The following is a 13,272-nucleotide window of genomic DNA, read 5'->3' on the forward strand; positions in this document are numbered from 1 at the left end:
TAATCTAATGTATAAGTAACTAAATATATTAATTGATATCAAATTTTTAAATGTATCCAATTCATCTATCTACATCCTTAAACCTAGCAATTGCGAAGCATTGCCGGGTCTGCTAGTATTGTTATATATTTCAACATGCTAATGCAGTTATGGTAATTAAAATAAAAGTTTATTTTTTTATAAATAGACTTGGGTATAATATCCTTTAATGGAAACAATTTTATCTTGATAAATCAATATTAAGTTCCTAATAGCCGAAGTTCTGAAACTTTAGATAAAAATGAAGATGGGAAAAGGATCAAATAGAGTTTGTGTTTTAAATTTATTTCCTCTATCATTCATGTAAGAATTATCGTTATATTTAAAAAAATTAATTCAAACAAAAACTTTATTTAATTCATTAATATTATTATTGCCAATGAACATACTAATACCGAAACGCCCGATTCAATAATATTATATCACCCCCTCAATATAGACATTCCGCTGAACCTTAATGATAGAGCTTAATTAAATTTATCCCTAGGGCATAACACGAATTCGGGCGTTAGGTCGCTGAGCACTTTAAATCCTCAAGCGCGGTATTTTCCTGTTGGATTTGTAGATTGCATTCCTTGCCTGTTACACTTCCCAGTTTTGTTACATAACTACATTTCGGAATTAGTATAGCTTGAAATAATAGCCACAGCTTTGTCGACATCTCGATTATCACTGAATTCGAAATTTAGACAATCTATTATTCCCTATATTAAAGACGTAAAGACAAAATAAATCTACATGTTATTTATAGACTTGTACGTCCAATCCATTATTGTCTATTACTTACGAAAGTGGGATTAAAGGCGAGTTTGAAGACAGAAATGCTTCTTACTAATCAGTGGAGGAATTGTTTTGATCACGTGTTCTGTTAGTAGGTTTAGCAGTATTTTAGTTACTAATATAGGAACTACAGCGGCGCCGGTTCGATTCCAGCTTGGATTAGCGGGGAGGTAAACGGGTTTGACGTTTATTTCCTAGCGGACCCAAGAAATAAAAACTTTTCACTCCAGTTACAATAGTGAAGTAATCTATTGAATAGGATTGTCAGACATAACTTTTTTAAGATTCTTTACTTTACGAAACATTTTTGCAATCTTTGTTAATGAATTAATTGGTTTTCATTTTGAAATAAATGATGGACGGTAAAAATATATTGAAATATATGGTAGATCCACTTACGACACAGACTTTCCTTGCCACATTATCCTTTAACATAATACAATAATTCCTTACCGTATTTTCACTAATATTGGGTCGATAAATATTTTTTTACTTTTTTATCTTATTTCACAGTCTAATTAGACCGAGTATCTGGAATGTTCCGGGAGACATATTTTTAGCGCACGTGATTGGTTTCTATAACGATTACCGCTCCACAATTAGAAAACGACTGAACAAATAATGATAAAATTTTATATTTTTCTATATTTATACCTATACACCATTTCTACAAAATTAGAAGAAAATCTGAGACAGTAAGGTCCAAAAGTATGTTGAGTTGAAGTGGAGTGTACATATTATTGATCAATTTTTTAGTAATCATTTGAATGATTAAATTTCCTATAAAAACAGAAATATTATCGAAATTAGACAATTATTAGCAAAGCGTATGTCGTTTAAATACTCTGTTCTACTGTCCTTACTTATTATTATACAAGTTTGTTATTAATTTTAGTAAAACCTAGGTAAAGTATTGTATTATAAAAAAAAAAAATTATAATCTGTACCGCTACAATCCATGAAGGCTCAGGGGTAAAGTACTTTGGGAAGAAGTACTATTACTAAACCAATGGTTGTGCAAGGAGGTGATTTGATCACAATCACGCTAGAACGCCAGATTTTTACCCAATTTAAGAGACTGGATGGAACCCAGGAGGGCTTCAGTACCCACAGGACTTGATTCACGGCTACAGTACAACAGAAAACTATTTTCAACCTTGGAGTTAGTAGCCACGCGCTTTACCCCTTGGCTACCGCGCTCCCCATTGTATTATAAGCAGGTCAAATTTTCTTATGTGCAATTTTCAACGGATCTATCCTTTTTAGAGACCTCTGATTAAAAAAAAGCATTTTAGCCATTGATATGTCTGCTTCCCTATGGTTACGATTATCTCTTGAACGGATAGGCCGATTTTGTTGCTTCTTTCCCCTGATGCTCGTGTACCAAATACACCAAACACTCTAGACTATAGCGTCTAAACGTCTCTAAGGATTTTGACCCTTTAACTTTTCATATGTAACATAAATTTTCAAGAAAAATGTTATGAAGGAAAAGAAACTACATTTGCATTTAACTCAAAAATATTTTATGATACATTTTATATGTTGATACTTTAAAGGTAATTAAATTTCCTAAAGACAGAAATAAAAAATAGATCAAATCAGTCCAGTATTAGCAAATATGAATTTTATACCCATGTTTTTTAAGTCCCATATGGAAAATTGTTCAACCACACGGAAGAAATATATATATCTCCTGGAACATTCTAAATACTCGATGAAAATACAATTAAACTCTGAAATAAGACAAACTAAAAAAAAAAATAATTAAAAATGGATATAAAATATCTATCCAACAAATATTAGTGAAAATATGGTGAGGAATTATAGCACTGTTTTAAAAAAACAAAGTGGAAGTTGTGTCGTGAGTGGACACAACGGATATAACAATAGGTAAATATTTTTACCGTCCGACTTTTATTTCAAAATGTGGGACCATTAGTGGTTGTATTCACTAACAAAGATTGCAAATATAATAGGCAAAGCAAAGAATTTATAAAAAAAAATAATAATAAAAAATAGATCTGAAAAACCTATTAAACGCATTACCACATAATTCTAACTGCAGTGAATAATGTTCATTTCAAGGGTTCGCTACCTATGAAGACTTAACGGCTTTGTAATTCAAAAACCAGGGAACTAATAACAATTAATTTCATTTTTTTCCCAAGCCAATGCCTATTCAACATCTCTGCAAAATTTGAAGAAAATTAGAGATGAAAAAAACCAAAAGTTTGTTGAATTGACCTGAATATGCAATAAAACTTTGATTCCTGTTTCTTCTATTTGATTTATTTTATACACAGGATGCCCGGTTTTGTAAACAGGTATAAGAGATCGAAACCCGACCAAACGAAAAGAAATAACGAACAAAATCATTTTCTCCTATCAGTTTCTGTAATGTGAAAACAAATAAATAATGCCTAATACGTTCCGATTTAAATTTGTATCCGTTTAATCTCACCGTTGTAAATAATTTGAGGATAGATTTATATGTGATTGGACTATGGGAAAAAAAGTACTACAGAACAAACATTCTCAGGAGACGAAAAGTAAATAAACTTATCAGTTTCCTTAATATGATAAAATATTATAACCGTGTATAACTAATATCGTACATCACTAATGTTACTATTATATAAATATATATTTATTATTCAATTATAAAAGTTATATATTATTTAATTATATAAGTATATAATTATATATATTATGTACATAAGATATAAGTGATGATAAATGTACTAAAAAATTGCTAATTTCTGGTAATTTGCAGAATTTTAAGTAAATTAAACCCACTAACCACAGATCGTTTCGGTAAAAAAACTAAAAAAAAAATTGCCAAAGTTAAATTATATTTGAATGACCAAATATCCAGCTCATCACTTAGTTTACGAATGCTATTAATGTGCGTTATTATTATTTCTACTCCTCTCAGATTTCTTAACTAAAATCTATACCCTAGAACAACAATGAAGGGAATATTAATGATTTGAACTAAGTGTGCCTTTTTGAGCTTATTTTAAGTTTTGTAGGTCAAGGCCAAGTTCTTCAGAACCCTCTCTTGAGCTTATCAAAATGAGTCGACTATGAGAAATAAATGCTTACTACTATTATTATCACTTCTAACTTCATTCCTATGTACGTTTTTTATTTTAACTTTTTTTTTCTTTATATTTTTTAGTATGAATGCATTACAAATGTTTTATTTTACAACATTTTAACTACAATATAATTTTCTTTATTTATAACTTTTTTTATTTTTTAAAATTTATTTCATTAATTTAAAAAATCACATCCAATATGGTCCGACCAGATGAAATCATCGGTAATAACACATAAAAATTATAGAATTAAGTGAAATGTAAATATTAAAGTTCTGACTATTAGGGCGCTGTGGAGACTATACAATTTTTAAACTAGATAAGAACAATAAAAATTTATCTCAAATGATACAACTAATAATTTAATTAACAACTATTAAAATGAAAATAAAGTAAAAAATAAAATAATAATTATTAAAAAAAATTTAATTAAGTTAAAGAAAAAATAAAAATAACCGAAAGAATTTTGAAATAAAGTTGCAAATTTACAATTAGTGAATTAATATAATAATCAAAATAAAACAAAATGATACAGAAGATGATACAAATAAGGATCCAATAATATTATAAGCACTACTATGCATTACTATTACTAAGTACACGCATACATTGCTAATTCTAACTGTAATATAATAAATAAATTATGTGGAGTTAAGAAAACATATATGGTCATATGGTGAATCAAAATCAATTATTGGGAATCATAGAAGTAAGAAAGTACCCAGTTAAATATTTCTTTTTTAGTTCTCTTTGTGGTTGATTTATTTATTAGTTTTTCTGGTAAGCGATTGAACATATATGGTACCATTTAGTTTAAAGTACATTAACCAAATTTATTATTACAGAGTGGGTCTATAAATTTGATCTTTTTTCTATCATTGTTTAGATATACAATTCTAAATAAAATATTATCCCAGCTGACTCGGCAATGTTTCACTATTTTCAGATCTGATTATGTACTATATATATCATACTATGAATGAATGAACACAATTGAATATTAAAAAATTATAAATGAAAGGCCGATATCAATTTAGGTTTTTTTTTGTTTTGTTTTTTTTTTGCTTTATAGGGAATTTAGTCTTTCTTTTAAATAACAGCTTTAAAACAAAATTTTTAAATCAGTAAAGAACTTTTAGAGCTCTTACATATGTAACAAATGAATATTATATTTTTATTTATAAAGATAGAATAACTTACATTTTTGTTTGTTTGTGGCGTTATTTTTGTTTTTACTTGTCAGATATAGGTTTTTTTTTTTTTTTTTTTAAATGTTTTGGTAATTTCATTACTTATTATATTGCCTCCATGAATCAATGAAAAATTAATATATTTTGATTTATTTGCCATTAAAGTTTAATTTTTTTCATCATTTCTTTCTACTGGATAAATTCAGGATTTCCATAGCTAAGAAAAAATCTTTCCCCGGACGAATATTAAAAAATAACAGAGTGTAGAGTGGTTTAAAACTTTCGTTGATCTTACATAAGTAAGAAAGGAATATTAAATTTTTATTCAAACAGATCATAGTTCTGTTTAAAATGTTTCTTTCTAATCCAGTTTAATTCATTTAAATCTCCATTATTTTATATACTTATATTCATTTTTAATCATGATATATTGCAATAACTGATAATAAAACTAGATGAAATTCAAAATCCTACTTCGTAGATAATGTCTTAATAAACTAGTGGGTTGCGTGAGTGAATATTTCAGCTTCGTTGTACTAAATTTTACGGACTAAAGCATGTAAAGTAATTAAAATGTATATATAAATCGCATAAAATAATCATTAGTTATATAAATTAATTATATATAATTCCCTATATGTTGTAATTTATATTAGATCTTATCAATAATGAAAATAATATTATTACTGACATCATACACTGCTCGGGAAGAATTATGACGCAACTGCAAAATTTTCTGAAATTGACTTTATAGTGAAATTTATTTACTGAATGTTAGTAAGTCGACATTCCTACATTTTTGAAATTTTAAGTACAATTATGTCGACTCACAATCACCAAGAAAATGCATCGTTGAGCCATCAACAAAATAAAAGTCACGTTACACAAAGTTGAAAGTTGCGTCATCATTCTTCCGGCCCGGCGATTTTGTCTATTGTTACCATACGATTTTAAAATCTTATAAATTTAGTTAATAATTAATTTATTCAGATTAATTCGTGAAATATCACAGTTCCTCCATATTACAAAAAGCAGAACGTTCAAAGTACTTCAAATGCGAAACATTGTTATGTTTCAATACGCCAATGCAAAATATTTTAACAAAGTTAAACAAACAGCTTTTTAAATGGAAGAACGAGATTGGTTATAACTTTGTTTACCAAATGAATCATTGCAATACAATTGCTGTATTAATTAAATTATTACATAACATCAGATATTATTTACATTTTGTGTATGGTTAAGTATTGACCAAAGTTTTTAATATGACTGTGAAATAGTTAGAACGTAGTACATTTTTCATACATATTGAAAAATAAAACCAATAATGTAAGTATTGTAAACATTAAACATGAATTACATTTTTGGAAATTACCCATAGATTACAAAAATTATAATAGATATTAACAAATATTTTTCTATCCCGTATTGTTTATTATAAAATTTTGTGCGAGATTATATCTAGCTGAAGATTAAAGATAACCTAGTTATATTTAATTGGATTATAAATGGACTAAATGAGTCGTGTGATCAATCACAACTAATCTTCATTTAAAAAACGAAAAAACTACAAATACAATTTGTCTATTATCTACAAGAGAAATTATAATATTGACTGATGACTATTTCATGACAGTTTATATTGAGGTGAAGATGAGCGGAAAGTCTCAATTTATTAATATATTTTTTTTTTTATCATCAATACTGGTACATAAGATCAATAAATTCAGTTTATGCAAAGTATGTAAACCCCTCTTGGCCGGGCTACTCAATGGCCCATCGCCTATATTTATACCTAATTTTTTTTTTATTATTGGAATCTAAAGGCTAAACCTAAATTACATCGAATTTTATATGGTTTTTGTAATGTTGTTCATTACTTTTTCAGTCATTGGTGCTAAACACACACAAGTACTATTTACAAGTAACTTTGCAGTTATTTATTACTGTCTAAATAACTGTAAAATATTGATATATTTCATATACTTTGTTAACTTGTAGTGTCTAGCTTATAGCCTATGCGAAAATACATAACAAAACTGGGGCAAACCAGTTGTTCCAAATAAGGTCCGCTAGGATCCACATTCCAAAGAAGGTACATGTAACTGTTAAAAATTCAGAGAGTTCTTGAGTTCTCGATTATTTTTAATATATAGTTCTGTTGTTTAAGATATAAAAAATAATTATTAAGGAGACGAGAGCTAACTTATTTATATAGGTTCAACTTTGAGACCCTATATATTTGTTTGCTATCAACTATAGCACTTCATATATTAAAATTAATTATTGTAACTCTTAGGAGGTTCTCAGAACTCTCAACGAGACTACCGGTTATCGACCTACAGTTTCGCCAAAAGCATTTTACGGAATATTGTAAATTTGGAAGAAATGTGAAATTGTTTCTATTATATGCGATATTATTCAGAGCTCAGATTAAGATGTGTAATTTAAAAATATTACATGATTAAGACTAGAAATTAAAATTCGTCATAAGGAATGATTTTTTTATTAAAATGCAAATATAATTTCAATTTATTTTAAAACCAGCTTTTTTAAAATATATTTTCGCGTCACTGAGTTTCTGAAAATTGTTCATAACATTATTCATGTGATATCTGTACATAGCTACAATAAAATTCAATTAAAAAATATCACCATGTATTTATAAAAAGTGGATCATGTACATGAGCCAAGTAGTGGACTTTATTTGGAAATATTGTACCTAATAAGCTCTGCACCATGTTTTGAATATTTTTTTTTAACCTATGAAGCCTTAGTAATGGAAAGTTTAAACAAATTTAAACAGCAAAACATAAAATTCTATTACCTGTCCCAACTTTTAACCGATTTAATTAAATAATAAGTAGTCATAAAAGGATATTGAAATAAGATCGGTCTTAACTGAGCAATATACCTAATTTATCATCCAGAATTATAAATTATTATTTTATAAATCTCTATTAAATAAAATAAAATGAAATATCAATAATTCACCAGAAAAATATTAAAGATAACATAAAATATTTAGAACCCACCTTCGAATGTAATCCAGTTGGTGAATGCCGAGCACTACACTCCGAAACGGACACTTTTTTAACGCACATATGAATCCCGAGGAAGGAATTTGCGAAGCGGACACTTTGATAGGACACTGACAGGCCACTTTATTCGACAGAGGATGGTCGCTTGATAAGATAACACATTCAAAAGTGGTGGGGAGGTTTCTATGAAGCAGGAGAATCATGAAGCTACCACTTCATTACGGAATTTCTTTCCGAACGTCCATACTTCAGTGAGCACCATCCTTAAGATATATAAAAATAGTTGAACTTGATTCTTCAAGGTAAAGACCGGTTTAGAAATGGATTGGGAGTGTGCCATGTTTTACACAATATTTGTTTACATCTTTTTGCATAATAATTAATGAATCATATGAAATGTACTATGTGAGGCGATAAAACGTGCGCTTGTTCTGGTGAAGAATTTCAAATTGATCACATGATACAGCTTAAGCTATTCGAAAAATTTCCCCCTGGGTATCTGACAATCAGAGGAGCTGGTAAACTGGAGATACTTTGTGACACGTAAGGTAACTTTGGAACAATCACAGTTGAGAATTGTTTCGAAGTCAATACCACTGTTATGAGAATGTTATCAAGTGCATTGTTTTGTAAACTCCTACTGGTTAAGGTTCAATAGAGAGGCTCCTTTTCAAGTCTTTTCGATAATAATTTTAGGTAGATGATATTAGGTTGGGGGAAAAGAAATCCATTATTTTTTCGGTACATGGCTGTAGCGATCGATATCTCGTAAAGTATCGATCAAAAAATTTCAGATTTATGCTTTTTGTCAAGGTGACATTTCGCACAAAAAAAATTCATTTGCTGTTTTTTAGCTTGGTCTATTCAGTTGTCCTGAGTTACAGGGTGTCAAGATGAAAGTCAACAAAGAGAAAATTCGATACATTTTACAGTTTCCCTTTGTAGTGCCGGGACTGTACAAATGTGGAGAAATACAAAATTCTAGCATACGTGGAGCTCTGATTAAGAAGCCAGAGCGATTAGAAGGCACAAGAGCAGAAACAATGGAAAATAAGGCTCTAAAGGAGATAGAAGAATAGATACTAGAAACTTTTTATAGACCACCTACAACAATAAAAAACCCTCCACCATCAGTACCCGACATACCTGGGAAATATGTTTGCCTTGAAAATGAGAAACTTTCGAACCGATGGGTTAAATACTTCTTAACTGGGATGGTACATATCCTCCAAAAGCAGATAATACCCTTACCGATGGTGAGGACGTTGAATCCTCAGACTAGGAAGAGAATGAGCAGAGCTGAACAAAATTGTTGGCCCAGTATTCGTAAAGAGAAGAGTTGCAATGGCTAATTAGTACTACTTTTCCCGCCAAAGGCACTCGTGGTAAAACACTGTCAAAGCAAACAAAAATAATAATCTAGAAGACATTATTGTGTCTTGATCAACACTCACATATTGCTGTAAGAGTTTTCTAACCAAAGTTCTGTAAGATATCTGCTCAGATTCGAAACGAGGAATCTACGACACATATTCGGAGGTGACCAAGAAACGTCCCGAAATAGGAGAAGGGGAACTAATACAAATAAATTGAGGTACTTTTTAATAAACTTAAATAGATGTGAATCAGTTTATCAGAATTGGAGAATAACGCTGTACAGAGTATTCAATTCAACAGAAGGTTATAAATAAGTCTTCATTCGGAAACACACAAGTGAGAAGACCGTGTGGCTGGAAATGTAATTAAACTGCTTTGTGTCAGCAATCGAAAGGCAGCAGCAACTACCAAAGAAAATTTGCCATTTATGCTGGAGTAAACCAAATCTTGAATGAAAAAAAATCAAGTTCTCTTTTTGAGATGAAAGGATTATTTAGTGACGTTCTAGGAATGTTTGATGTAGGTAATAAAATTATTATCATATAGAAATAATGAATTTGTAATTAGGCAAGGGAGGTATAGTTGTGACACGCCTAAATATGTTTTGCTTATTCATTATTGTTTTCAATATTATTTTTACCAAAAAAATAAAAAATGTAAAATAAAGTATGTGTGCTTGAACAATGATATTTATTTATAAAAAAAACATAACATATAAACTAAACACAAAACTACTAATCTCAAAACATAAAATTAATTGATGATGAATTTTAAATAAAATATACTAATTCCAGAATATTTAATTTTTTTTAATTGTTGAGGTGAAAAAATTTCCAAAATGAATACAACCTATTCTATATTTTTCATTGTACAAGGTTTTGGGACAATAGTCCCATACTTATCCACCTTTATAATCCACATATTTTCAATTTCTATATAATTTAAATAATGTAGTGTAAAAGAATTTTAAACCATGATTATATAGATGACATGATTTCAATATGGAAATTGAAAATATGACAAATATATGGTGCATTGAGAAATTGTAAAGGTGCATGAGTATGGGACAATTGTCCCGAAACGTTGTACAGTGAAAAATATAGAATAGGTTATATTCATTTTGGAAGTTTTTTCACCTCAACAATTTAAAAAAAAATAATATAATCAAACTTACTAAAAGAAAATCCAAGAACAGAATATTTAGCTTTAACTTTTCAGAAGTTTCAGAAACTATTTAAAGTGTAAAGAGAAATGGGTGTAATTTTATACCTTTTCCTAATAATAAACATAAATAAATAACTTTATTTTGTAACTTAAGTTGTATATTAACCCAGAGTTAGCCTTTAGTCTTTATAAAGGTCTGATAATCATGAAAGCTGAGGAGTTGTATGTCCAAAAAGCCTGATGATAACTGAACTGAAATTTCAAAATGGCTTGTCAAAAAATGAAACTGAATTTACCAGTGCCTGATTTAATTATTTAGCAACCCTCAGTTTAGTATATAAGTAATTGTTTTAATGTTTAAGCTTTTATAGTCATACATACATATACAACCCAACTCCAACTAGTTTCAATAAAGTTTGTACTTTGAGATACTTTATCGAAACTATGGTCTTGACCAATTCAAACATTTAAAATTAAAATAATATAAAAAAATCTAAATGCATTGTGATTAATATTTTTATTATTGGCGCGACAGACCGTGGAGGTCCAAGGTCTCTCGCGATGTGCTTATGAAATATATCGTGCGTTTCATGGCGTGGTTTTCATAGGGTGGGTTCGTCACTCCCACGCCTATTTTTGTAAGTGCCATCCATTGGCTATCGGGTCTTACAAATGCCCGGGGGGGAGGCTGTGAGTGAGTATTGTATAATTATATGCTTGAAAAATCTCGGATAGGGCCGGGAGGACTCGAACTCGCAACCTTTGGGTTGGCAGACAGGCGCGTTACCACGCTGTTACCGTCACCTCATATAATATAATATATAATAATAATCTTCAGAAAGTAAATTACCTGAAAATTGTAAGTAATTACCAAACTAAGATCATAGTACAAATTTTAAACCTCTCAATTTTTATTCACCTAAAATTACTTTAAAACTTTAATTATAACACAATAGAATAATTACACCCTACCAGCAATACAATATCATAATATTTAATAGAATAAGGATCTAATTTTTATACGAAAAGATAAAGGACTTTTGAAGATCATTAAGCAAAGTTTATCAAAATTGTTAGAGCCCTTTTTGGATAAGCCCTATAGAAAAACCAATAGAAAAAAAAAAGTAGAAAAAAGGCTATGAAATATTAGGTTTTTCAGCCAGTGTGCACAGGGCTCATGACTGCATACTATGCCATTGAAAAACAAAACAAAAAAATACCTCGGTTATATAATTTTTCAATTTGTTTTAAGTTTTTAGGATGGTCATTCCAAAACTGTTTATATTCTATTTTCATGAATAATTGAGAAATAGATAAGGGTGAGTTCTAAACTGGAAAAGCTTAGCGCGATGGACGTTTAGTCGGACATAAATAAAATCTAAGATATGGAATAAAAATACATAGGTAAACGGTCAGAGGGTGTTAATGTCGAATTTTTATAACCATTCTGAGGTGTACTCTGTAACTTTGGTGCCAAAACTTTAAAAACCAGTTGGGACATTGGGAACAGAAGTTCTTGATCACATTAGGTCTTTAGATCTAGGTAGTTGATGATATTTTAGAAATCTGATTTTGTAATATTAGATTTTCTATCTACGAGAAATATGGAATATACAGTAAGGGTGAGTATTGCCATCCTGAATAATGAAGAAATTGACAAATAATCGCTCTTCAAAACATTTAATGATAATTTAAATGTTGTTTAAGGATGTGCGAGCTCACTAAATGTTGAAAATGTATCACCGAACTTTTGGAGTTGTAAAAAATGTATTTTCTATTGCAATGGGTTACCTAACCCTATATTAAACCATTCATTTTCTATAATATTTATCTTTAGAGGAGAAAATAGCTTATGAGCTATGGTTCATCGGGATTAATCCTTGTGGTTCATTACAGCCACTCATTTATCAATAGCGACACACATTCTTGTTTTATTATAAACTATCTTCTACTAGCGGCTTCAAAGATACTTCTTCATTTAGAAAAATATTACATGTTTTTTGTCCAATAAAGGTTGTTATAATTTATTTCAAGACAGTGCAGTCGTAAATACTTTCACAATATAGTTACATAATAATATTAAAAGGTGATAAATGTAATAATAAGGGTAATGACCTTCCGTGATCGATATAATGATTTCAGAACTATCTTTCTTACAGAAAAATTAAAGATGAAAGGAATATGGTCCGGGTGCGGTCAAAAAAACTCAAATAGTAGAAATATACTATTTTAATGAGCCAACGTTTCGCCCCTCGTTGCAGGGCTAAAAAAAGACACAAACACATAGTTACATAAGGAAAACAAAAACATAAGTGTAAAATAACAGGGGTATAAAATGTAAAAAAGTAAGATATAATAAGCAAAATTGTTCCGGTGACGAGGTGATGACGTAACAATACGCCGGTTAAACAGACGACCACTGCGGCGGATATTGCCGTTATTAGTGTTTGTATCTTGAGGGCCACGTGTGTTTTGTGACATACTGGAAGATTATTGATTGACCGTGTGTAAAGATGAAAGGAATATGGTCCGGGTGCGGTCAAAAAAACTCAAATAGTAGAAATATACTATTTTAAT

The 13,272-nt window shown here is 29.6% G+C and overlaps 1 protein-coding gene across 2 annotated transcripts in view; it reads right to left on the reverse strand.

Moving 5' to 3' along the window:
• The window catches only part of LOC106686122 (lutropin-choriogonadotropic hormone receptor), a 514,005-nt gene extending 505,608 nt beyond the window's left edge, over positions 1-8,397 (reverse strand). Inside the window, exon 1 of one of the 2 annotated variants that reach the window (XM_014429270.3) lies at positions 8,149-8,397. In XM_014429270.3, coding sequence (XP_014284756.1) covers positions 8,149-8,217 — 69 coding nt within the window. In that variant the 5' untranslated portion in view covers positions 8,218-8,397. The remainder of the gene's footprint in view (positions 1-8,148) is intronic. The other variant, XM_067049773.1, reaches the window with a different exon arrangement.
• Between the last annotated feature and the right edge of the window lie 4,875 nt (positions 8,398-13,272).

The sequence above is a fragment of the Halyomorpha halys genome, unplaced genomic scaffold (assembly GCF_000696795.3).
Source record: "Halyomorpha halys isolate HHAL.00 unplaced genomic scaffold, Hhal_1.1 Scaffold780.1, whole genome shotgun sequence".
In the NCBI taxonomy this organism is placed as follows: Eukaryota; Metazoa; Arthropoda; class Insecta; order Hemiptera; family Pentatomidae; genus Halyomorpha; species Halyomorpha halys.